This window comes from Hyla sarda, chromosome 2 (assembly GCF_029499605.1).
Source record: "Hyla sarda isolate aHylSar1 chromosome 2, aHylSar1.hap1, whole genome shotgun sequence".
In the NCBI taxonomy this organism is placed as follows: domain Eukaryota; kingdom Metazoa; phylum Chordata; class Amphibia; order Anura; family Hylidae; genus Hyla; species Hyla sarda.
Window position 1 is genome coordinate 53047309 of NC_079190.1, and position 27763 is coordinate 53075071.

Consider the following 27763-nt stretch of genomic DNA (forward strand, 5'->3'; position numbering starts at 1 on the left):
CATTTTTTACCAGGCTGGGGTCCAGCTGCTGGGAACCTCACCAATTGCTGAAATGGGGGACCATTTAGTGACTGGAGGAGACACTGAAAACTATACATCCCCAAGCTCAGCATCTACCTCTTTACTCTATGCAAAGTTGTGCAATGATATGAGAGTTGATAATCTATTACTGTAAAATCAGTGGTCGATTATGGTCACACTGGCTGTACTAAAGCTTTCCTAAGCAGAAACAACTAAGTAATAAGAAAATCTAACAATCTGAAGAAAGGGTCCAAATCACTGATCTGGTTTTCAGTTTTGTTGCAAACCCTACAGGAGACACATCGCATACTGAACAGTATCTAAAAAGATACTATTATATCAGCCTATTGTCAATGATATATATATATATATACACACATAATATATATGTATATAAATTGTACCTCATCTATATATATATATATATATATATATATATACACATACACACATATATATACATATATATATATATGTATATATAAATATATATTATAATATAAAGATAATAAAGGAGTCTAATTCTCCGAAGAACCTATATAGAACAGGAGCATCAGTGATGAACCTCCTATTGTAGTTAATAGGCAGTATGAGAGTTGTAATTTTTTATGTGGTTTCCAAAATACAATGAGTATTGGTGTGTGTAATTGTCATTTCTGTTCCATTTGATACTCCGTTTCACTTTGATATGACTTGAGGCTGGCAATGAGAGGATGATCTGTGGACACATCTGCAGAGCTGGACAACACAAAGCCCCAGAGATCGTCACTACAGTGACTAACGAGAGAGCCCCTAATGTTCAGCATTTGCATCAGCAAAAGCAGGAATGACGCATTTTCTAGCCCTGGGTATTTTAAACTACATTCTGACATATACCACTATAATGTCATACAATGGCAGGCATCATCCCTAGGCTCACATGTCAGAAGGAAACTGACAGCGGGTTAGAGCTCCTCACACTGATGTCCATGTTACTTTTCTTAAGTCTGCCTGTTGTGCTGTTATTCTGAAAAACTGAACAATATCATTATTGCAAAAGAGGGTTCAATAGGGTCTAAAGGGTTAATATCCAGCAGCGGCGTTCGCCACATGCTGGCTATCAGCGGCGGCCCCCAGCTACTGAAATTGCGGCGGTCCGGAACAGCCCGACTGAACAGCCGGGTTAGTGTCACTTTCCCTTCACACGCGGCGGTCAGCTTTGATCGCCGCGTCTGAAGGGTTAATACAGGGCATCACCGCGATCGGTGATGTCCTGTATTAGCTGCGGGTCCCGGCCGTTGATGGCCTCAGGGACCGCCGCGATAGGGGTGTATTCACCGTATAAGACGCACCGACTTTTCCCCCCCCAGTTTTGGGGAAGAAAAAGTGCGTCTTATACGGCGAAAAATACGGTATATGCCAAACGCCTTGTGAACAAGCCTTTAGTTTGGTGCATTGATGTTTATTTAGGGTTTAAAATTTTGGGATTTTCTAGGATACTTTTTTGAGAGCCTTGCACACAAAATAAGCTTACCATGAATATATGGCTAACTCTTTCATGTACTACCTCCATGTATCTATGGTGGGAGTGATAAAGAGTCACCCCCACTATCCAGTGGCACTGCCCGGTAGTGCGGGTGGCATTGATTAAAACGATCCTCACCAGGCCCAGATCTGTTGCTCCATTCCTCCACTATCGTCCTTTTTATCAATATGCAAATGAGCAGCCGGGGGCACAGGCAGGGTTACGATCCTGGCCTCAGGCACTGGGACATCAGCGTTGCCTGTTTATTGCTTAGCCCGGGTCATTAATATTCACTGCCTTGCTCCACCTCCCCGCTCTGTATAGTGTCTAATGGGTACACCCAGACGTGGCCACAGCGCAGCTTCACATCAGCGGCGGACATCTTGGATGTTTAGATAGCGTATAATAGGCAGGCAATCGTTCTCTCTGCCTGCCTATTTATTTGTTTAAAAAAAAACTTGGAAAAATGACTTACCTCTACAATGTCATCATCAAACAACAGCCAAAAGTCATGACTCTTCACTATTGCAATATAATGTCCTCTGTTTGGACCACTGTTAAAATAGAATAAAAAAATGTATTAATTAAAAGAAGAAAAAAAAAAGGCAATAAGAAGAAGAATTTATTAAAGGAAATCTGGCATCAGGGTCACCTGCACTTACCTGTCATTACAGGTGTATAGTGCAGGTGACTTTGATGACAACCATACTTACCTGGTCCCGTTACGTGCTCTTGTTCTCCCACCATATCTTCTTTTCAGGGGCCGACATTGAGCATGGGCGGAGCTTCCTAACGTCACCGCTGCTGCTTCTCTGCTGGGTCCCGCTGCTAATAAACAGCAGCGGTGACGTCACAAAGCTCCCCCCATGACCCCGCTTACAACAACTAGATCAGTTCTGGCATCAGTTTCCCTCCAGAGTCAAATCGTTGGATATATAACAGCAATACCAAACTAGGGTGCCTCCAGCTGTTGCAAAACTACAACTCCCGGCATGCTGGGAGTTGCAGTTTTGCTACAGCTGGAGGCGACCTTTTTGGGAAACACTGGTATATGGGAATACACCCTAGGCAGGCTATAAAAAGCTTCAGACTATGCCTATAGGAGATTTTCCCACAGCAACCAATCACAGCTCAGCTAACGAGCTCTGGTAAAGTGAAACCTGACCTGTGATTGGTTGCTGTGGGAAAATCACTCCATTTTTTCTCTCACACAGTTTGATAATTCAGGGCCCAATGTTTGACAACCAGGGTGCCTCCAGCTGTTGCAAAGCTACAACTCCCAACATGCCCGGACAGCCTTCGGCTGTCCGGGCATGCTGGGAGTTGCAGTTTTGCAACAGCTGGAGGCACCCTGGTTGGGAATCACTGGTATATGGGAATAAACCCTAGGCAGGCTATAAAAAGCTTCAGACTATGCCTACACGCAACAGTGAACTTAATGGTGGATAATTTGGCCAATGAACACATGCGACCCAAACTACGCCCCCATGTGATCACTAGTCAGGATTATCAGAAACATCATCAATGGTGAACGCATTGAGGCCTGGTTTCGGCTGCACATAGGAGAGACCTAAGGGGTTCCTTATATTGTTATTAAAGGCATCTGCACCCAGCACTCTTCTATTAGCGTGTAAGAATATTTTAATTTCCGCAAGGTGTGATCCTACCTTCCACAGTGGACGACCACAGCGACAAGGTCATACATTCTTTCTGGGTTGGTGGCATCTCCCGAAGTGTTAAAAAGTCGAAGTTCTAAAGGAAAGACTACTCGGTAGGAGAGCTTTGTGTATCGATGCAGCTGGTCCATGTATTTGAACCTCTTTAGGTGAAGAGCTAAAATCATAGGCAGCTTTTTTACTTTCATCCTAAAATTGACAAATGCAACATATTAAGATGATACATTTTGCTTGAGAAATGTTAATAGTAAACCCCAGAAGCAACACTTTTATTTATTCTGAAGGGGATATTCCTGTATTAAAGGGGTACTCCCGTGGAAAACTTTTTTTTTTTTTTTAAATCAACTGGTGCCAGAAAGTTAAACCGATTTGTAAATTACTTCTATTAAAAAATCTTTACCCTTCCAGTACATTTTATGGGCTGTATACTACAGAGGAAATGCTTTTCTTTTTGGATTTCTATGATGTCACGACCACAGTGCTCTCTGCTGACATCTCTGTCCATTTTAGGAACTGTACAGCTCAGCATATGTTTGCTATGGGAGTTTTCTCCTACTCTGGACAGTTCCAAAAATGGACAGAGATGTCAGCAGAGAGCACTGTGGTCATGATATCAGAGAAATCCAAAAAGAAAAGCATTTCTTCTGTAGTATATAAAAGGATTCCCCTATTCACAAGATAGGGAATAAGTGTCTGATCTTGGGGAAGGGGGGTCTTGCCGCTGGGACCCCAGAACCTCCCCCCTTATTGGAGAGGCATTTGGCCTCCTGCAATCCTGTAGATAGGGGATACATTTATCTTCCCAAAGGTCCCCTTTAAAAGAGGTAGGTTGCCTCCTGCTGGGACTCCCAGAGATTATCTGTAAGGAAACCTTGCATTAAGGCTAAGTTCACACTACGGAATTTCCGATGCAGTAGAATCCCATTGCTGTCAAAGGGATGCCACTGCCAAGTCCACACTACCGAATTTCAGCAGTGGAAATCCTGTCACTAAAATAATGATCTTGCTGATTCTTTAGGCGGGATCCAAGCGGAAGACAATACAGTTTTTGGGCAATTAGTCGCCGCCGGGCGCACTCGGAATCTCCAGACGGACTAATTTTGAGCTGCAGAATCCATCGTGTGAACCTAGCCTAAGTGTTTAAATGTCCTGCAGCGCCACCACAGGAGAATTTAAGAATTACATGGTGCTCATTCAAATAAATGGGCTGTCTCTATAATGAAGGATACAACAGGTCCTCCATAGAAGAGAGAGTCTGTTTGCAGACTGAACATGGGACCCCTTGCATTTAAAAGGGGTACTCCGCTGCTCAACGTTTGGAACAAACTGTTCCGAACGCCGGAGCTTGTGATGTCATAGCTCCGCCCCTCATGATGTCACGTCCCGCCCCCTCAATGCAAGGCTATGGGAGGGGGCGTGACAGCTGTCACGCCCCCTCCCATAGACTTGCATTGAGGGGGCGGGACGCGACATCACGAGGGGCGGGGCTATGACGTCACAAGCTCTCGGCGCCAGCTCCAGCGTTTGGAACAGTTTATTCCAAAACTGAGTAGCGGAGTACCCCTTTAAGAATTCTCTAACAGAGTATAATAATACAGTCTCCAAGTTGTGGACCCCCATATGTTGCAAAACTACAACTCACATTTGGGAAACGACTGGTTTAATGAAAATGGGTTTACCAAACCAGACAATCCTTTTACGAAGAGATAGCACTTTGCTACAACTGGTCGTTTCCTGATCGTTGGCGGCGGAGGAATCAATATTTAAGATCCCACGCTGTGCCAGAAAGCAACAAGGAAAGAAACCTCTTTTGCGGTTCCTCTACATTGTTTGGTTTCCGTAAATGCATTACGCAGGCAACATCTAAAACAGATCTGTGCACAATGCGCTGACAGGATCCTATTCAGATTAAGGTCACGGTGACTCTGCATGTTCATGTATAGATATCAAAACAGAAAAATGCAGCAATCGGCTTCAGAATAATTCTCAGCTATGACTTCAACGACATAACACTACAGACATAAGATCTGACATACAGAATAAAGAAAGAAACCTTTATGGAAAACATTACCTTTTATGTGCTTCCTGTTTACTGCGACATTCTTCACAGTAATATTTATATTCACTACAAAGGGTCTCCGTGTTGCTAAAACCCCTAAATGAAGAAATATAATTGATGAAAATAAACTGGTGATGACTAAAGAATTAATTATTACTAAAAAAAAAATTAGGAAATAAAATCACCCCTTCCCACACCAAAATAACAAATCCTGTGTAAAAAAAAATAAACAACAAATAAAGTCTTAAAGGGGTACGCCGAAGGAAAAAAGATCTGATCAAATCAACCGGTGACAGAAAGTTAAAAAGATTTGCAAATGACTTCTATTTACCCATCTTAATCCTTCCAGTACATTTCAGTTGCTGTATACCACAGCACTGTATTTCTTTCCAGTCTGACCACAGTGCTCTCTGCTGACACCTCTGTCCGTGTCAGGAACTGTCCAGAGCAGGATAGGTTTGCTATAGGGATTTTCTCCTGCTCTGGACAATTCCTGACATGGACAGAGGCTTCAGCAGAGAGCACTGTGGTAAGACTGTAAAGAACTACACAACTTTGTCTGGGGCATACAGCACTTAAGAAGTACTGGAAGGATTAAGATTGTTACATAGAAGTAAATTACAAGTCTGTATAATTTTCTGGTACCTGTTGATTTTAAAACTTTTTTTTCCTCCAGATAAAATTTATTGTGATTCATTCGTAGCCATAACCAACGATAATGCAGTTTGTGATTTATTGCACTGGTCACCCCCTGTATAATAGCCCAGTCCATGCAAAAAAATATCTAGGTGCCCATAGACCTTCAATAGCTGTTGTCTGCATGTTCCCTTACCCAACAGTTAGCAATTCCTCCTGATCCTTCCACCTATACACACTCTGCTCAGCTGAGCATACATTGAGCTCTGAAATCCAACCAGCACAATCAAAAGCCCCCATACACAAGTGATTAGTCCAGTTCGGCTGGCTTTGCCCTAGTGTGTATGGGGAGAAGGAAAAAAAAGACACGAAAGCGCCCCTGGTGAAGTATGTCAGACACAGGTGGGGTATTGCGGGTTAGAAACACTCACCCTGTAGTGTTGCGCTGAGAGCACAACATCTATAAGCATATGTAGATTGCAGTGGAGTCCTGCAGCTTGGTTCCCCCGATCCCAGGAATCTTCTGGTCCAGTAGTAGAGTAGCAGGCAAAAGCAAAGGAAATTGAACTTTTCAAAAGCGCCAGACCCCATTAGATAGTCAGTCCGACAATTGCAGACCAAATAGATAAAAATAGCGTTTATTCGAAGCACATTTCAACGCGTTTCTGGCCCGGAATGGGCCCTTCGTCAGGACAAGGTGCTGATCAGCACCTTGTCCTGACGAAGGGCCTATTGCAGGCTGGAAACGCGTAAATATGTGCTTCGAATAAATGCTATTTTTATATATTTGGTCTACAATTGTCGGACTGACTATCTAATGGGGTCTGGCGCTTTTAAAAATGTCAATTTCCTTCGCTTTTGCCTGCTACTAGTGTGTATGGGGGCTTTCAGTCTAGGTTTACACCAAAATATAGGGCTTATTTCTGTGTTATGGCAGCAAGCTACATGAAATGACATCTGACATCTGTGAGTCATCAGACCCACGGTCAGGCTGAGACTTGTGGTCATAATACGGGTGCAAAAATGTGTCTGTATTATGTTAGTGTGAACCTAGCCTAACAGCTTTCCTATGAAAGTGCCTACCTAGACAGATAATCAGAATGGGGGGCATTTACTAAGGGGTTTAGTCATTTTTTTCTGACTATTTTTGGCGCAAAATTGTCGCAATTGCGCCTACCCTATAAATTGTGCGACTTTCCCTAGCAAGAGCTAGAAAGTAAAAAAAAAATTTCCCGCTTAATTTACGCAAGTTTTCAGTTTTGACTTGCAGTGGTCAGGAATTTATTAACTGAGACAGTCGCAGTTGCGCAATAAACTGTCGCAACGGCCATAAAAATTGACTAAATTTACTCCAGCTCCAACATGGAGCAGGAAAAGCTACCGCCGCCCGGGCTCCGACATACTTTCTCCCCGCTACCCTCACTGCGCTACCGGGACACTGCAGTGATTTATATCCCCCCCCCCCCCCCTCTCACCTGCCAGCGCCACACAACTCCCATCTGTCTGCTGTTGCAAGACTACAAGTCCCAGCATGGCCTTACAGTGAGGACACGCTGGGAGTTGTAGTCTTGTAGCAGCGGGAGCTGAGCGGCGCGGGCGGGAGACAAGGGGAGCAGGGGGGGGGGGGGGTAGCGGGGAGGCCGTATGAGGAGCCCGGGCGGGAGACAAGGGGGTAGCGGGGAGACCGTATGAGGAGCCCGGGCGGGAGACAAGGGGGGTAGCGGGGAGACCGTATGAGGAGCCCGGGCGGGAGACAAGGGGGGTAGCGGGGAGACCGTATGAGGAGCGCGGGCGGGAGACAAGGGGGGTAGCGGGGAGACCGTATGAGGAGCCCGGGCGGCTGCACTGTAATGTCAGCCCGGGCTCCTGCCCTGAGAGCCATAGGCTTTGGCTGTCAGGGCATGCTGGGTGTTGTAGTTTTGCAACAGCTGGAGGGCCACAGTTTGCAGACCACTGGTGTGTGGTCTGTAAACTGTAGTCCTCCAGCTGTTGCAAAACTAAACAGCTGAAGGGGACCGGCGAAGAAGTTCACTTACCCTTCCGAGGCTCCAGCGACGATCGCTGACGGAGATCGTCGCGCGGCAGTGTCGTGCAGCGCTGGATCCTACGGAAGCCGGTAAGTTGCGCAAGCTTCCCAACCAGGGTGCAAGACTACAACTCCCAGCATGCCTGGACACCCTTTGGCTGTCCGGGCATGCTGGGAGTTGTAGTTTTGCAACAGCTGGAGGCACCCTTGTTGGGAAACACTGGCCTAAAACAGTGTTTCCCAACCAGGGTGCCTCCAGATGTTGCAAGACTACAACTCCCAGCATGCCTGGACACCCTTTGGCTGTCCGGGCATGCTGGGAGTTGTAGTTTTGCAACAGCTGGAGGCACCCTTGTTGGGAAACACTGGCCTAAAACAGTGTTTCCCAACCAGGGTGCCTCCAGATGTTGCAAGACTACAACTCCCAGCATGCCTGGACAGCCATTGGCTGTCCAGGCATGCTGGGAGTTGTAGTTTTGCAACAGCTGGAGGGCCACAGTTTGCAGACCACTGGTTTGTGGTCTGTAAACTGTAGTCCTCCAGCTGTTGCAAAACTAAACAGCTGAAGGGGACCGGCGAAGAAGTTCACTTACCCTTCCGAGGCTCCAGCGACGATCGCTGTCGGAGATCGTCGCGCGGCAGTGTCGTGCAGCGCTGGATCCTACGGAAGCCGGTAAGTTGCGCAGGCTTCCCAACCAGGGTGCCTCCAGTTGTTGCAAGACTACAACTCCCAGCATGCCTGGACAGCCTTTGGCTGTCCAGGCATGCTGGGAGTTGTAGTTTAGCAACAGCTGGAGGCACCCTGGTTGGGAAACACTGGCCTAAAACAGTTGGGAAACACTGGCCTAAAACAGTCACCCTGGTTGGGAAACACTGTTTTAGGCCAGTGTTTCCCAACCAGGGTGCCTCCAGATGCTGCAAGACTACAACTCCCAGCATGCCTGGACAGCCTTTGACTGTCCAGGCATGCTGGGGCTTGTAGTTTTGCAACATCTGGAGGCACCCTGGTTGGGAAACACTGTTTTAGGCCAGTGTTTCCCAGCCAGGTTGCCTCCAGATGTTGCAAAACTACAACTCCCAGCATGCCTAGACAGCCTTTGACTGTCCAGGCATGCTGGGACTTGTAGTTTTGCAACATCTGGAGGCACCTTGGTTGGGAAACACTGTTTTAGGCCAGTGTTCCCCAGCCACGTTGCCTCCAGATGTTGCAAAACTACAACTCCCAGCATGCCTAGACAGCCTTTGACTGTCCAGGCATGCTGGGGCTTGTAGTTTTGCAACATCTGGAGGCACCCTGGTTGGGAAACACTGGCCTAAAACAGTGTTTCCCAACCAGGGTGCCTCCAGATGTTGCAAAACTACAAGTCCCAGGTTGGGAAACACTGTGCCCGGCCTCCGCCCCACCTTACTGTAAGGGCATGCTGGGAGTTGTAGTCCTGCAGCTGGGGGCAGGGGACAAGCTTGTCACTTGCCCACACATCTCCTGCACCACACAACTACAACTCCCAGCATGTCCTTACTGTAAGGGCATGCTGGCAGTTGTAGTCATGCGGGGCGGGAGATGTGTGAGCAGGTGATAATAAATGTACTAACCCATTTTTTTTGTTTTCTTCTCATTTCAGATCCGTTTATCCTGTGGACTCCTTTGGATTCGGTGGACTACTTCGATGACCAGCGTTTTTCTTTGTTTGATTTTAATAAAATGGTTAACGAGGGCTTGTGGGGGAGTGTTTTTTGTAATAAAAATTTTTTAAAACCTGTTGTTTTTTTCTTACTTTACTAGACAGGCTTAGTAGTGGAAGCTGTCTTATAGACAGAGTCCATTACTAACCTGGGCTTAGCGCTAGCCACAAAAACAGCTAGCGCTAACCCCCTATTATTACCCCGGTACCCAACGCCACAGGGGTGCCGGGAAGAGCCGGTACCAACAGGCCTGGAGCGTCAAAAATGGCGCTCCTGGGCCTAGGCGGTAACAGGCTGGCGTTATTTAGGCTGGGGAGGGCCAGTAACAATGGTCCTCGCCCACCCTGGGAACGTCAGGCTGTTACTGTTTGGTTGGTATTTGGCTGAGAATGAAAATAGGGGGGACCCTATGCGTTTTTTTTTTAAAATAAATAATTAAATATATTTAAAAAACGCATAGGGTCCCCCTATTTTTATTCTCAACCAAATACCAACCAAACAGTAACAGCCTGACGTTACCAGGGTGGGCGAGGACCATTGTTACTGGCCCTCCCCAACCTAAATAACGCCAGCCTGTTACCGCCTAGGCCCAGGAGCGCCATTTTTGACGCTCCGGGCCTGTTGGTACCGGCTCTTCCCGGCACCCCTGTGGTGTTGGGTACCGGGGTAATAATTGGGGGTTAGCGCTAGCTGTTTTTGTGGCTAACGCTAAGCCCGGCTTAGTAATGGACTCAGTCTATAAGACAGCTTCCACTACTAAGCCTGTCAAGAAAAGTAAAATAAAAATAAAACACAACAGGTTTTAAAAAAAATTTATTACAAAAAACACTCCCCCACAAGCCCTCGTTAACCATTTTATTAACATCAAGCAAAGAAAAACGCTGGTCATCGAAGTAGTCCACCGAATCCGAAGGAGTCCACAGGATACACAGATCTGTAGAAGAAGTAACAAAAAAAAAAAAAAAGTGTAAGTACATTTAGGGAGAAAAAAACTGTGTTAAAAAAATGTAATAAACACACACACACACTAAACGCCGTTTACCACTTCTGAGCCATGACTACAATTTACAGTGATTCCTCAACTTACAATGGCCTCAACATACAATAGTTTCAACATACAATGGTCTTTTCTGGACCATCGTAAGTTGAAACCAGACTCAACATACAATGCTACAGACAGTCCAGATCTGTAAAACGTGTCAATGGCTGGAAGAACCAACCAATCAAAATGGGCATTCACTGGTAAAACCCCTGTATTACTGAAGTGTATGCACTGACTGGTGTCTGGTATTACATGTTCTGTACACTTTACCTGTATCAGGGTTAGCTGCTCTTTTGGACACCAGGTGAGGGCGACTCCATTACTTGTTTGGGACATTGCCTGTACTGTACAGGACCCCTGAAGAAGCTCCTGTCCTCTACATAGACCAGTGTTTGCCAAGCAGGGTGGCCCCATCTTTTGCAAAACTACAACTCCCAGCATGCCCGGACAGCCTTTGGCTGTCCAGGCATGCTGGGAGTTATAGTTTTGCAACAGCTGGAGGCTCCCTGCTTGGGAAACACTGACATAGACAGTGATTACAGCTCCCAGCAGATCTTTATTACTTTTATATGTAAGGATTTGCTTTATCTATATTAGTTATCTACTTATTTTTCTTTGTCACTTTTTCCTATTTTGGATGACATTTTGGTGCCTTTAGAACCAATTACCACGTTTCCATAGAGTAATGGTCTCAACATACAATGGTTTCAACTTACAATGGTTTTCCTGGAACCAATTAATATTGTAACTTGAGGGACCACTGTAGTTATTGAATTATTTAGATGTGGTGAAAAAGCTAAAAAAAACTCAAAAACAAAAGATCCAGAAGGAAACCAGCAGCCAAACCTATTCAGACAGCAGGAAAAAGGGACAGACTATTTTTTTCTACTACATGAAGTAAATTTCCCACTTTTGCCTATGTGCGCCAAATTTATTAATGCCGTGCAACAATTTAGTAAATTTGTCGCACATAGTCAAAAATGAAGTAGAAAAAAACAGGGTAAAAACCAGACTACATAGTAAAAGATTAGTAAATGCCCCTCAATATTCCTTGTGTAATACTGATCCAGAAAGAAATGCTGGAAAACTCATGCTTTACTGCTGGATCGGTACGGGATAAGAAGAGCCGTGTACTTATTCACAAAAATTAGTCTGTGCTACTTAATAGACTTGGATGTCACTGATCTTGGGTACGTGCAGTGCATGTAAAGACTTCTACAGCAAAAAAAGGAGAGAGAGATCAGTGTTTCTGAACCAGTGTGTCTCCAGCTGTTGCAAAACTGCAAATCCCAGCATGCCCGGACAGCCTTCGGCTGTCCGGGCATGCTAGGAGTTGTAGGTTTGCAACAGCTGGAGGCACCCTGGTTCAGAAACACTGCATTAGATTTAAAAAAGCAATGGTGTTCAGCATAGATCAGGGGTCTGCTATAATCAAGTGAAGATAAGAGGGATAACATGCCGATTACAGTCTTAGGGTACGTTTACATGGATTACCTGCGGAATTTTTGCAGCGTATTTGCTGCAGGAAAATCCGCAGTGGATTTTGCTACCATTGGCTTTAATGCGTCCGAAGGAAAATCTGCAAATCATTATCTATTGCAGATTTTACGCTGACCCATTGAAATCAATGGTAGCAAAATCCGCAGCGGATTTTCCGCAGCAAATACGCTTCAGAAATTCCGCAGGTAATCCGCCCGTGTAAACGCACCCTTACTGCGGCAGCAAAACCTTATGATGAACAATGGATCCTGAACGGCGTGACAATTACCTTAAACAGTGTGTGATCGATGTATTTTGTTCAACGTCTACAGAAAGATCCAAAAAATCTTCATCTTTACTGCTTATCTGCAGAAGACAAAAAACAAGAATTAGACAAACGAGAAGCTTAAATGTCATGATACAGCTGCTCTACAACCCATTCAGACAATCCTAATAGAAATGGGTTTCCCAGTTTCTAAACAATAAAATATAAACAAATAAACACAAATATTATAGAAAATAAATGTGTTTTTGGATATTATATATATATATATATATATATATATATATATATATATATGTATATTTATATATATATATATATATATATATTACACACATACATATTTATATTTGGTATTTTTTTAATAATTAATATTTTTATTATTGATATTAAAAGAGAAGAGATTGGCAGGAGAAGAGATTGGCAGGCAGGGGCGATTGAGGATGAAAACAGCAGCAACAGCAGCTGCACGGGACTGGGGTAAGTAAGTATTAGTTTTTCTTCTCAGCAAAATATATGAATGTCTCTCTTCAGACGGTTAGTTTCAGATAAAAAAAAAAAGGGGGTCTGCATGTTGTCCATAAACAGTGCCATCTCTCTTCAGACGGTTAGTTTCAGATAAAAAAAAAAAAAGGGGTCTGCATGTTGTCCATAAACAGTGCCACTCTTGCGGCTGTTGCAGGTATTACAGCTCTATCTGAAATGGGCTAAAGCTGCCAAATTAAACATGATAAGAGGCTCTATTTCTTACGTTTTCAGTGAGAGTGGGCGGAATGGGGTCTTAACTTTCACCTTTATCTGAAATGGGCTAAGCTGGAAGAGAGGCTCTAATAATTTTTTTTTTTTTTTTGGGGGGGGGGGTCTCATGCTTAACCTTAAAAAGTTAAAGAAACTCTATCATAATGACAATATACAATAGTAAAGTGAAGCTGTGTTGATCTAAATCGATGACGTTCAACCAATATACCCAGTTTAGACCAGAATAAATACGGCCTCAGTCCAGATGGTGTGACCAATGTGTGTAATGGATTTATATTCCACATGGTTGCATGATTGTGAAAATATTGCCAGTATTTGAAATGGGAGTAACATTCTAGCCAGGAAATTGTAAGCTATTAATTCTGACTAACAAGACTCTACGAAAGGTCAGTCCTGCCAAAACAAATCTGCCGAAAACACACAATGGTAAAACACAAGATTTATTTTATTTAAAATTTTTTATTTTAAGAGGATAAAATTCTCAATAAAATAAGTCTTAAAGGAGTAGTCCAGTGGTGATTCAGTGGTGAGCAACTTATCCCCTATCCTAAGGATAGGGGATAAGTTGCAGATCGCGGGGGGTCCGACCCCTGGGGCCCCCCGCGATCTCCTGTACGGAGCCCCGACAGCCCGCTGGAAGGGGGCGTGTCGACCTCCGCACGAGGCGGCGGCCGACACGCCCCCTCAATACAACTCTATGGCAGAGCCGAAGCGCTGCCTTCGGCAATCTCCGGCTCTGCCATAGAGATGTATTGAGGGGGCGTGTCGGCCGCCGCCTCGTGCGGGGGTCGACACCCGCTATCTCGGCGGAGAGCCGGGGCCCCGTACAGAGAGATCGCAGGGGGCCCCAGCGGTCGGACCCCCCGCGATCTCAAACTTATCCCCTATCCTTAGGATAGGGGGTAAGTTTTTCACCACTGGACTACCCCTTTAATCATAAATCACAAAGATCATAAAAGGTATATACAGTTACCCCCACCGACATGCGATGGCCCCGACATATGATCAAATCAACATCAACGATGCTTTTATATGTCGGGGCCATCGCATTAACTGCTATCCGACAGCGCAAAATGCTTAAGCTGCTGTCGGATAGCAGTTTAAAGGGGTATTTCAGGCAAAAACTTTTTTTTATATATCAACTGGCTCTGGAAAGTTAAACAGATTTATAAATTACTTCTATTAAAAAATCTTAATCCTTCCAATAGTTATTAGCTTCTGAAGTTTTCTGTCTAACTGCTCATTGATGATGTCAAGACCCGGGAGCTGTGCATGATGGGAAAATATCCCCATAGGAACTGCACAGCTCCCGGGACGTGAGTCATCAGAGAGCAGTTAGACAGAAAACAACAACTCAACTCCAGAAGCTAATAACTATTGGAAGGATTAAGATTTTTTAATCAAAGTAATTTACAAATCTGTTTAACTTTCCAGAGCCAGTTGATATATAAAAAAAGTTTTGGCCTGGAATACCTCTTTAAGCATCCCGGACAGGTTCACTTACCTATTCCCGCTGCTCCGGGTCAACTTCGGGATCATCCTGCGTCTTTTGCATCTCGTCCAGGGTCCGGGCCTCGCTTTCCGGCAGCGTAATAACGTCACCAGAAAGCGAGGCCCGGACCCTGGGGAAGATGCGGAAGAAGCCGGAGGATCCCGAAGACGATGCTGGAGCAGCGGGAAAGCATCGGGAGCAGTGAGGACGCGGTCCGGAGCGGCGGGGACAGGTGAGTATTAAATGCACTTTTTACATTGCACGGATCGGTCAACATACGATTGATTCGACAAACGATGGGTCGTTTGGAACGAATTACCATCGTATGTTGAGGGACCACTGTACAAGATTGTCCAATAAAAAGGTTTTGCAGATTACTTTTATACTTTGTTTTAGCTTTTTCTCTGTTCGCCAACAGCAAATAAAAATATTATCCTTTACACCCAAACGCTGACAACCGATCCAAATGTCGCAGCCCATTTCAGTCACTACATTTTTTTGTGAAAAATCACTAAAAATCAAGTGAAACGGTGAATAAGGCTTCAAGAGGTACTCCAGCATTTAAAAAACGTATTCCTCTATCCTGTGGATAAGTGTCTGATTGCGGGGGTTCCGATCTCTGGGACCCCCCTATCTCCCTGCTGCATGGAGCAGGGGCTTGGCATTCCCTCCATGCATTCTCTATGGTAACAAGTGCTGTATTCTGATATCTCCCGCGCTCCCATAGAGTATGCACAGAAAATGTGCTGACACCGCACTCCAGGTGGTGGGGACATTTGGGGTCCCATTCTGGAGATTGTGGGGATCCAAGAGGTCGGATACATCCGCTGCAATCAGACACTTATCCCCTACCCTTTGGATAGGGAATACGTTTATAAATTTTGGGGTGCCCCTTTATTTATGGTTTTCCTATTTCTTCTACAAAATAGTGAATAAATTGACAAATGTGCTTTAAAAAGAGGAGTTTGTCTACATGCAGTTTGTTATGGTCCTGTCAGGACTGGCAGTACCAGACTGTCCCCCCTGTTTGACAGGGGGAACGGTAACGCCTAGTTGTCAATTTACTCAAATATTTATTAGGAACAACCGAGGAATAGGGCAACACAGTTATGGAAATAAAGGCAATCTTGAAAACCTAGTATCTAGTATTTATCTATTATTATCTATTTATTTATTTATCTTGTATTTAGTTATAGGGGGAGATTTATCACAGCCTGTCCAGAGGAAAAGTTGCCCAGTTGCCCATAGCAACCAATCAGATCGCTTCTTTCGTTTTGCAGAGGCCTTGTTAAAAATGAAAGAAGCGATCTGATTGGTTGCTATGGGCAACTCAGCAACTTTTCCTCTGCACAGGTTTTGATAAATCTTCCCCCTATAGAGTTTATCATATAAGAAACACAAATAGAAAAAAAATAAAAGAATCCAAAGTAAGATAAGGCCTCACCGTCTCACACGTAAGACATCTGGTTTCATTAGTTAACGTTCCCTGAAAGATCTCGTGTACCCAGGTGGGGTCCGGTGTGCTGTTATTGTTCTCGTTGTCAATGTTTCCGTTGGGCATGCGGCCATTTTGTTTCTCCTGCTTTCGCTCTTCTTGTAGTATATCGGCTATCGTGTTGAGCAGGTAGTTCAGGAACTCGTGAGCGTCCTGTTGCATGTAGTTGTCGAAAAGTTCTGGAAAAGAAAAAAAAAATGTGAAAATTTACTTAAATGTCAAAAGTACTTATATAAGAGACACTTCTAGAGCTTGTGGCATCAAGGATTCAGCTTTTACAGCAGTTTTTTTCCAAGCAGCGTGTCTCCAGCTGTTGCAAAACTACAACTCCCACCATGCCCGGACAGCCTTCGGCTGTCCGGGCATGCTGGGAGTTGTAGTTTTGCAACAGCTGGAGACACGCTGCTTAGAAAACACGATTTTCCAGGATCCTTTAAAATACATTTTACTGATCCACGTTGATCCATTTTGTTTATTTCACCCTACAAACTCAATGGTCTGTCTGTCTGACCGTAGCCTATTCACCTAATAGCCACTTTATTAGGCACACCTGTTCACTTGCCAATCACAAGTTAGCAACTCAATGCATTTAGGCAGGTACACATGGTCAAGACAACTTGTTGAAGTTCAAACTGAGCATCAGAATGGAGAAGAAAGGGGATTTAAAGGGGTACTTCGGTGGAATATATATATAATTTTTTTTTTTTTATTATTATTATTATTATTTTTTTTTTAATCAACTGGTGCCAGATAGTTAAAAAGATTTGTAAATTACTTCTATTTAAAGGGGTATTCCAGGCCAAATTTTTTTTATATATATATATATATCAAAAGGCTCCGGAAAGTTAAACAGATTTGTAAATTACTTCTATTAAAAAATCTTAATCCTTCCAATAGTTATTAGCGTCTGAAGTTGAGTTGCTGTTTTCTGTCTAACTGCTTTCTGATGACTCACGTCCCGGGAGCTGTGCAGTTCCTATGGGGATATTCTCCCATCATGCACAGCTACCGGGACGTAACATCATCATTGAGCAGTTAGACAGAAAACTTCAGAAGCTAATAACTATTGGAAGGATTAAGATTTTTTAATAGAAGTCATTTACAAATCTGTTTAACTTTCCGGAGCCAGTTGATGTATATAAAAAAAGGTTTTGCCTGGAATACCCCTTTAAAAATCTAAATCCTTCCAGTACTTATCAGCTGCTGTATACTACAGAGGAAGTACTTTTCTTTTTGAATCTCTTTCCAGTCTAACCACTGTGCTCTCTGCTGACACCTCTGTCCATGTCAGGAACTATCCAGGGTAGGAGCAAATCCCCATAGCGAACCTATACTACTCTGCACAGTTAATGACACAGACAGAGGTGTCAGCAGAGAGCACTGTGGACAAGACAGAAAGGAAATTCAAAAAGAAAAGAACTTCCTGTGGAACATACAGCAGCTGATAAGTACTGGAAGGATTAAGATTTTTAAATAGAAGTAATTTAAACTTTCTGGCACCAGTTGATTTAAAAAAATAAATAAAAAATAAAGTTTTCCAGCGGAGTACCCCTTTAAGCGATGCTGAACATGGCATGGTTGTTGTTGTGTCAGACGGGCTGGTCTTAGAACCCCCCAAAAACTGCTGATCTACTGGGATTTTCACACACAATCATCTCTAACCATCTCAGAGAATAGTACAAAAAAGAAGATAGCGGCTGTTGTGGGGATAAGAGGAGAATGATCAGAGGAGAATGGGCAGACTGGTTTGTGATGATAGAAATGCAACAGTAACACAAATAAAAACTTGTTACTAGGTACCAATGTATGCAGTATACCATCTCTGAACGCACAACACATTGAACTTTGAAGCAGATGGGCTACAACAGCAGAAGACTACAGCGGATGCCACTCCTGTCAGCTAAGAAGTGGAAACTGAGGCTACAATTTGCACAAGGTCACCAAAATTGGACAATAGAAGACCGAAAGAACCTTGCCTTGTCGGATGAGTCTCGATTCCAGCTGTCATATTCAGATGCTGGGTCAGAATTTGGCTTAAACAACATGAAAGCATGGATCCATTTTGCCTGGTAACAACACTTTAATTATAGTCAACTTAAAGGGGTACACCGGTGGAAAATAATTTTAAATCAACGGATGCCAGAAAGTTACAAAGATTTGTAAATAAATTCTATTAAACAATCTTAATCCTTCCAGCACTTATCAGCTGCTGTATACTACAGAGGAAGTTCATTTCTTTTTTAATTTTTCTGTCTGTTCATAGTGCTCTCTGCTGACACCTCTGTCAATGCCAAGAGCAAATCCCCATAGCAAATCTATTCTGCTCTGGACAGTTCCTGACACGGACAGAGGTGTCAGCAGAGAGCACTGTGGACAGACCGAAAAGAAATTAAAGAAAATAACTTTCTCTGTAGTATACAGCAGCTGATAAGTACTGGAAGGATTAAGATATTTTGATAGAAGTAATTTACAAATATGTTTAACTTTCTGGCACCAGTTGATTTAAAATAAATTATTTTCCACCGGAGTACCCCTTTAAATACCCTTTCGTCTAAAGCGCTGTCTGAACTTCAGCAAGTTCTCTTGACCACGTCTACATGCCTAAATGCATTGAGTCTGGAAGTGGGTTGCGAGTGTCCGTGGAAAGGGACGGACCAAAATCCGACTTGCGTGCGGCGCTTCTCCTGGATGAAAAAGACAATTCCGGCAGGAATTCTGTGGAAACTTTTTATTTTTCCAATGTACAGTAGTATACACGGGCAATATAGGTTACACAGATTCAAGATGCGCAGGACAACGTGTTTCTAGAGGGGATTCCTCTCTTCATCAGATCCCTCCAGCCTGTATCCTAACAGCCTGGCAGCGGTGCTCACATCCAGCTCCAAAAGGTGAGCATCATTTAAATTATTTTTTCTACCCCCTTCTATACAAAGGTAACGGCACTATTAGGCGCCATCTCTGCGTTTTCTTTTTTTGTATACCCCCACCATAAATGCATTGAGTTGCTGCCATGTGCTTGGCCGATTAGCCATTAGTGTTAACAAGCAATCAAGCAGGTGTACATAATAAAGCGGCCAGACTGTGTTTACAGTGACCCCCCCGACCTACGACGGCCCCGACCTATGATAATTTCAACATGCGATGGCTTCTCAGAGGCCATCGCATGCTGAAGGCAGCATCAACATACGATGCTTTTTTATGTCGGGGCCATCGTGTAGACTGCTATCCGGCAGCGCAGACTGCTTCACCTGCCGCCGGATAGCTGTTTAAGGTGCCCCGTGTGCGCCGGTGGGGGTCACTCACCTGTACCGGCGCTCCGGACCTTCCTCTTCGGGATCACCTGCATCGCCGGCACTCTCCATCGTCGTCATCACGCACGCCTTCACGTCATCCAATAGGAGCGGCGTGTGCAGCGACGTGATGACGGCGATGAAGAGACGCAACAGAGATGGTCCAGGGACGCGGCGACAGCGATGGAGGGCGACATCTAGGGCAGCGGGGACAGGTGAGTACTGTATAACCTCCTAAACCAGTGGTCTTCAACCTGCGGACCTCCAGATGTTGCAAAACTACAACTCCCAGCATGCCCGGACAGCCGTTGGCTGTCCGGGCATGCTGGGTGTTGTAGTTTTGCAACATCTGGAGGTCCGCAGGTTGTAGACCACTGTCCTATACTTTACATTGCACGGATCCCTCAACATACGATGGTTTCAACTAACGATGGTTCGTTTGGAACGGATTACCATCGTATGGTGAGGGACCACTGTATAATGTAACGTGATCTCAATGAAGAAAGAGCTGATAGAAAAGGAAGACCTGACACTGTAACTAAGTCATGTGCCCTAAATGGGTACTACCAGTACTTCACCTGAGTATGAACTCTTACTAACCACAGAATTGACACTATACTCCGTTTTAAACCATAATTCAATGGCATTCTGTCCTCAGCAGAGAGAATCTTCTATGACGGGGACTAATGCGCGTTGACCCTCTGTGGAGGTGAATAGATGTGCACAAATGCACTGCAAGCTACGAATACAGCGATAATCATCACACAGTTGTAGGTTCAGCAAAAAAAACTATATAAATTCCGCTCACACCTGCAGTATGAGAAGGCACAGGGGAAAGTATTACAGTCTCATCTGCCCACTGAAAACAGGATTATGAAGAAAGTTAAAGGGATTCTCCGGTGGAAAACTTTTTATCAACTGGTGCCAGAAAGTTAACCAGATTTGTAAATTATTTCTATAAAAAAAAATCTCCAGTACTTATTAGCAGCTGTATGCTACAGAGGAAATTGTTTTCTTTTTGAATTTCTTTTTTGTCTTGTCCACAGTGCTCTCTGCTGACACCTGATGCCCGTATCCGGAACTGTCCAGAGCAGGAGAAAATCCCCATAGCAAACCTATGCTACTCTGGACAGTTCCTGAAATGGACAGAGGTGTCAGCAGAGAGCACTGTGGACAAGACAAAAAAGAAATTCAAAAAGCAAAGAATTTCCTCTGTAGCATACAACTGCTATAAGTACTGGAAGGATAAAGATTTTTTTAATAGAAGTCATTTACAAAACTGTTTAACTTTCTGACAACAGTTCATAAAAAAAAAAAAAAAAGTTTTCCACCGGAGAACCCCTTTAAGAGAAGGTCAAAAAACTGCAAGCCAAAGATATAACTCAGTGTTTCCCAACCAGGGTGCCTCCAGATGTTGCAAAACTACAAATCCCAGCATGCCTGGACAGCCTTCGGCTGTCCAGGCATGCTGGGAGTTGTAGTTTTGCAACACCTGGAGGCACCCTGGTTGAGAAGCACTTATATAACTGGACCACCAAAGACAACATCTGCAAGGAGTTTGTATGTTCTCCCTGTGTTAGCTTTCCCTATATACCAGGTGTTTTCCAAACAGTGTGTCACCAGCTGTTGCAAAACTATAATGCCCAGCATGCCCGGACAGCCTTAGGGTGCGTTCACACTCGAATTCTCCGCTTAGAAATAATTAACATCTGCTTTGCCATTGACGTCAATTTATTTTACTCTGCACTGTTCACACTGCGTAAATTTCGCTCGCGGAATTCCGTTCCGCTAGAAGAAGGAACATGTTCATTCTTCTTGGGGAATACGAAAGTCCATTGAAGTCAGTGGAAAAAAATTTCCTCTTGAAAGCATTTGCACGGAATTTGCGCGGAAATTTCGCACAAAAAAAAAAAATATGAAAGGGAAATTCCAATTGGTTGTAGACCAGCAACATTTTTATGCCAGAATTCCTCTCCTATTCCTCAGTGTGAACGCACCCTTTGGCTGAAAAGGTTTATGGTGGAATCAGGAGAAATACCTGTAGGCCAATCAAGTTTTTGGATTAAAGCCATTTAAAGGGAACATGTCGCCTGTTATGGTGCCCATTCCATGGGCAACAAGAAACAGGTGCAGGGAGCCAGGACACTATGCTTTACTCTAATACGCTTGGTCATTTAGGAAATCAGATTTTTGATTAAAAAATTAGTTTAAAAAAAACGCCAATAGTCAAATGAGATGCAGGTCACATGACTGCTCTCTAACCTGGAGCCCTATCAGAGTAGGGAGAGGACTGGCAAGAAGCTGCCAGGAACTGCCCCACTGACTAGTTCCCCGGGTCCCTGCTGCTTTTTTAAACTATGATTTTAGTAAATCATTGTGTTCATGGGACCCCACTCCAGTCACTTGTTCCATGCAGCCTGTGGTTTGGGCAGCATAAAATAGGTGACGTGTTCCCTATAAAAGGGTTATCCCACGATTAAAAGTTAACCCTCTCCACTAGATGACTAGTGATAACTCGCTGATCACTGGGGGTCCTACTGTTCTAGCCCCCATGTCTCACTAGAATATTGTTTCCCAACCAGGGTGCCTCCAGTTATTGCCAAACTACAACTCCCAGCATGCCCGGACAGCCTTTAGATTATTAAAGATTAAAAGCCTGTGCCCTCCATAAATAATTTGTACCCTCCAATAAATCTGCTGAGAAATACCATATACAAGTTACAGTAGAATCTCCCAAAAGCGGACATTCACGGGGAATAAATAAGTGTCCACTAGTGAGAGACGTCCCCTATTGGGAAAAAGGCTCCTACTTCCTAAATGATGGAATACTGTCCTGTACTCACTCCAGAGTGTAATTATCTATAACACACAATAAAAAGCAATATTACAGTACAATCTCACAGTGCCGTTTAATCTTCCCCTATCCCCCCCTAATAACATTTCATCCCCCCTTTATACCCTGTGCCACCTTATTCCCCCATGCATTATTACCCCTTGTGCCACATCATTTCCCTTTGTTCCCACCTCCCTATGACGCGGGGCCCGCCGTGATATGACGCGGGGTTACTGTGTAACCCCGAGTTATATCAGGAGAGCAGGACCAAGGACGTACCGGTACGTCCTTGGTCCTTAAGGGGTTAAACTGATTAGCTCAGGGCCTGAAGGCGGGTATATCCTGCTGGGAGGAGCCGACTTTTTTTATTACCATAGTGTCACACCTCCTAGAGACAGCAGCATACACCCACGGTCTGTGTCCCCCAATGGAGCCGATAGAGAAAAGTTATAATTAATGACTTCTCTACTGTAAGAATAAAGACCGATGCATGCAGTGCCTCACATAACCGCAAAACGAACACGTTAAGTGACCTTGAAGAAGCATGCTTTTCATGTGCTTCACTATATGGCACGCAATGTACAATTAGGAGCGGCAATACTTATACTTTCCATAGTGTTGTGTTCTGCTGTTACAGGGAAACCCATGGGTAACCTAGCCTCTCACTGATTAAGTAAATATGTTCTTTGCAGGACTAGAGACACTTGTATAAGTGAAGGGAATGGAGGGTCAATAGTTCAAGACTGAAGCTGTAAACCATTGGAAATACTGCTGTCATTCAGCTAAGAGCTAAAAACTTGTAAACTCAGATTGTTAGCTTAAACTTTAATCATGACTATGGGATTCTACTAGGGAAATCATGTTTTATAATAAATGCCCCTTCCTGGATCCTCCCACTGCTCTATCTTCAGCAGCAGATCAGCACACAAAAAGATAAAATATTAATACAGAGGAGTGGGAAGTACAAAAAACTGCAGAGTTGGAACATTTATCTACCGACTCCACAGCCCTGGGGAAATATGCTGATAAATAGTGTGAACGTGCCCTAACGGTCTATTCATTCCTACAGTATCCTGTGCATTTTTGTGCAGGATTTGATGCTTCAGATTTGACGCTGTGTTCAGTCTTTAAGTTTACCTTGAAACCCGCAGCATAAAATTTGAAGTTTAAAATTAGAGATGAGCGAACTTCCAGTAAATTTGATTCGTCACAAACTTCTCAGCTCGGCAGTTGATGACTTATCCTGCATAAATTAGTTCAGCTTTTAGGTGCTCCGGTGGGCTGGAAAAGGTGGACACAGTCCTAGGAGACTCTTTCCTAGGAATGTATCCACCTTTTCCAGCCCACCTGAGCACCTGAAGGCTGAACTAATTTACACAGGATAAGACATCAACTGCCGAGCCGAGAAGTTCGTGACGAATCGAATTTACTGCAAGTTCGCTCATCTCTATCTTCTATTTAGTGGGGGTCTGATCACAAAGGTCTGTAATAAGAATAAGCCATCTATACTGTATTATATCTAGAAAAATAAACTATTTGCACAACATTTCCAAGCTTCACTTTTCAGTATACACTATTCTAACTCAGTGTTTCCCAAACCAGGGTGCCTCCTGCTGTTGCAAAACTACCACTCCCAGCATGCCCGGACAGCCAAAGGCTGTCCGGGCATGCTGGGAGTGGTAGTTTTGCAACAGCGTCAGACACCCTGGTTGGGAAACACTGCCCTAGCTTACCGAACGAGGCAAAGACAATTGTGAATACAAGAAGAGGAGTCATAGTTACCATTTTCTTTCCGTAACCGGGTAATGAACTTCTTCGGAGGAATGACTCCCACTTTTTTCTTTTGTGTGGCTATGCTGTGGAAGAGGTCGGCTAAGCAGGTGAGGAGGTTCTCCTTCTTCCTGGGTTGGCTTTTGTAGGCAAGAACTTTTTCTCGAAAAGGGCGGCAAAAATAAAGTGCCTGCAGGACAGAGTTGCAGTAGCAGGTATTTCCGAACTTTGGATGTAAAAGAGAAGAGACAGATATTATTTTGTGTAGGTCACTCAAATTCCATTTAAACACATGGGAGGATGTTCTCTCTTACACTTGAACCTGTCAACTTAAAGGGGTACTCCACTGGAAAACAATTTTTTTTACCTAACTGGTGCCAGAAAGTTAAACAGATTTGTAAATTACTTCTATTTAAAAATCTTAAAGGAAATCAGTTATCAGTATCACCCGCACTAACCTGCCATACAGGCTTGTAGTGCGGGTGATACTGTTAAAAATGATACTTACAATGTCCTGAATGGCCCAGCCATTGCGCCGTTATCGCGTTTTTTTTTTTTAATGTAAATTAGGTCCCTCAGGCACGGGCGGAGTAAGGACCGGAGCTCGGGCACCCCACGTGATCTTCTGCCGGGCTAATCAATATGCACGGCCTCCCTACCTGCTCCTGCGGCAGGTTTTCGCCATGGCGCATGCGCCACTTCAAGGGTACACCTGAAAGCAGCGGCAGTTTCAGCCTCATTCCCCCTCGTGCATCCTAACACTTCATTGCTGGCCGCAGGAATGAGGCTGAAACTGACGCCGCTTCCGGGTGTACTCTGTAAGCGGCGCATGCGCAGTGCCGAAGACCTGCCGTGAGAGCATCCTTGCATGTTGATGAGCACAGCAGAAAATCACATGGGGTGCCCAGAGCTCCGGTCGTAACTCCGCCTATGCCTGAGGGACCTCATTTACAAAAAAAACGATAACTGAGCAACGGCTGGGCCATTCAGGACATTGTAAGTATCATTTTGATCAGTATCACCCGCACTACAAGCCTGTATGAGAGATTAGTGTGGGTGATACTGATGACAGATTTCCTTTAATCTTTCCAGCTGCTGCATGATCCACAGGAAGTTCTTTTCTTTTTGAATTTCCTTTCTGTCTGACCACAGTGCTCTCTGCTGACACCTCTGTCCATTTTAAGAACTGTCCAGAGCAGGATAGGTTTGCTATGGGGATTTGCTTGTACTCTGGATAGTTCCTTAAATGGACAGAGGTGTCAGCAGAGAGCACTGTGGTCAGACAGAAAGGAAATTCTAAACAAAAATAACTTCTTGTGGATCATACAGCAGCTAATAAGTACTGGAAGGATTAAGAGTTTTTAATAGAAGTAATTTATAAATCTGTTTAGCTTTCTGGCACCAGTTGATTTAAAAAAAAAAAAAAGTTTACCAGATGAGTACCCCTTTAAGTGGGACCAGATCACTAATATTTATAGAGCGTTGCATTGTTCTTTTGTTCTGATGCAAGAAAATAAAAAAGCACCACACTCTGAAAAAGTTGTGAGTGCCGGAAGTTGTTTTCATTATTGGATTTCCTTATCCACGAGACAGTGTGCCGACCCATTCTACTTACTGGATTCTCCAAAATAAGTGACTGATAAATAAGGTAAATGCGAAATGGAATGACTGGTGTAAAAAAATAAAAAAATAAAAATAAAAAAATAAAAATTATATATATATTACAACAATTGTGATTTTGATGTGATGTACTGGAAAATAAACTGGATTACAAATAAAGCAGTAAACAGATGTTTTGTTCTGCCACTGAAATCATGACAATCTGACGATATAATGGTAGCATCATCTATGTCAGTGGTCTCCAACCTGCGAACCTCCAGATGTTGCAAAACTACAACTCCCAGCATGCCCGGACAGCCGTTGGCTGTCCGGGCATGCTGGGAGTTGTAGTTTTGCAACATCTGGAGGTCCGCAGGTTGGAGACCACTGATCTACCCTGTTTCCCTGAAAATAAACCCTACCTCGAAAGTAAGCCCCATCAGGATTATCAGGGTGGGCTGCAATATAAGCCCTACCCCAAAAATAAGACCTAGGCCAGGGGTAATCAACTGGCAGACTGCCAGGTGGGGGGCACTGTAGGAGTGTGGAGGACGACGGGGAAAGGGGAGGATGGGGGGGCTGTAGCAGTGTGGAGGATGAGGGGGGCTGCAGGAGAGTGGAGGATGAGGGGGCTGCAGGAGTGTGGAGGATGAGGGGGCTGCAGGAGAGTGGAGGATGAGGGGGCTGCAGGAGAGTGGAGGATGAGGGGGCTGCAGGAGTGTGGAGGATGAGGGGGCTGCAGGAGAGTGGAGGATGAGGGGGCTGCAGGAGAGTGGAGGATGAGGGGGCTGCAGGAGTGTGGAGGATGAGGGGGCTGCAGGAGTGTGGAGGATGAGGGGGCTGCAGGAGTGTGGAGGATGAGGGGGCTGCAGGAGTGTGGAGGATGAGGGGGCTGCAGGAGAGTGGAGGATGAGGGGGCTGCAGGAGTGTGGAGGATGAGGGGGCTGCAGGAGTGTGGAGGATGAGGGGGCTGCAGGAGAGTGGAGGATGAGGGGGCTGCAGGAGAGTGGAGGATGAGGGGGCTGCAGGAGTGTGGAGGATGAGGGGGCTGCAGGAGAGTGGAGGATGAGGGGGCTGCAGGAGTGTGGAGGATGAGGGGGCTGCAGGAGTGTGGAGGATGGGGGACTGCAGGAGAGTGGAGGATGGGGGAGCTTTGGAAGGATGGGGGGCTGTAGCAGTGTGGAAGATGGGGGGGGGGTGCGGCATCCTCCACACTGCTACAGCCCCCCATCCTCCACACTACTACAGCCCCCCCATGTTGTTGAAGGTACATACCGTAAATAAATAAGCCCTACCCTGAAAATAAGCCCTAGTGTGTTTTTTGTGACTTAAATTAATATAAGACCCGGTCTTATTTTCGGAGAAATACGGTATGCGACTAAAAGAAACGGCAAGTCTATGTACACACACACCAGTCTTGGCTCATAGACTACTAAGAGCAACAACTGCATGTAGTTCTCATATCCAGAATCACATGGCTGGGCAAGGGGGGGTCTTAGGCTATAGTCACATGTCCAGAATGTCTGCACGGAAAATCTTTGTGCTGACAGTCCACAGACTGCGGGCGCCGGCATAACATGGACCGCACAGGAACGTGCAGTCTCATTGATGGCAATGCATTCCCTGTGGATTCTGCAGACAGAATGGACAGGTGTATTCTTTCTGCGGACACGGAAAACAAAATTCTGCCGTGTGCATAGCGCAGCAGAATCCCATTGAATACAATGTGACTCTGCTGCGGAATCCTGCATGTGAACAGAACTGTAGTTAAACCGAGGATCCTGTGATGTACACAGCCATGGTTGCCTATGGAAAAACTCATAGTACGTGTAACAACTTTCACTTTTATAGGTACTGTAAGTCATTGGAAATAAAAAAATTATTTATAAAAAAAAAAAAAAAAAAAGATGTTAAATGAAGCATTTGAACATCTGAAAAGAACTGAGTAAGGGCTGTAAAGAACATGGGAGGCTAGTGCCTTTAATTGTTTCCATGAATGGAATTTTTTTATTTCTTTTTGACTGATCTAGAAATAGTGACACCTGCGTCTTAATTTCAGCATCTCGTGGTATTTAAAGGGGTGCTCCACTGGAAAACATTTTTTTTTTTAAATCAA

General features: G+C 44.5%; 1 protein-coding gene across 1 annotated transcript in view; it reads right to left on the reverse strand.

Annotated features, from left to right (window-relative positions):
- The window catches only part of USP12 (ubiquitin specific peptidase 12), a 96157-nt gene that overhangs the window by 9939 nt on the left and 58455 nt on the right, over window positions 1-27763 (reverse strand). The window contains exons 3-8 of the mRNA XM_056561798.1: window positions 24061-24274; window positions 16105-16334; window positions 12416-12492; window positions 5273-5356; window positions 3193-3390; window positions 2001-2079 (exon numbers count right to left, since the gene is read on the reverse strand). Coding sequence (XP_056417773.1) covers window positions 2001-2079; window positions 3193-3390; window positions 5273-5356; window positions 12416-12492; window positions 16105-16334; window positions 24061-24274 — 882 coding nt within the window. The remainder of the gene's footprint in view (window positions 1-2000; window positions 2080-3192; window positions 3391-5272; window positions 5357-12415; window positions 12493-16104; window positions 16335-24060; window positions 24275-27763) is intronic.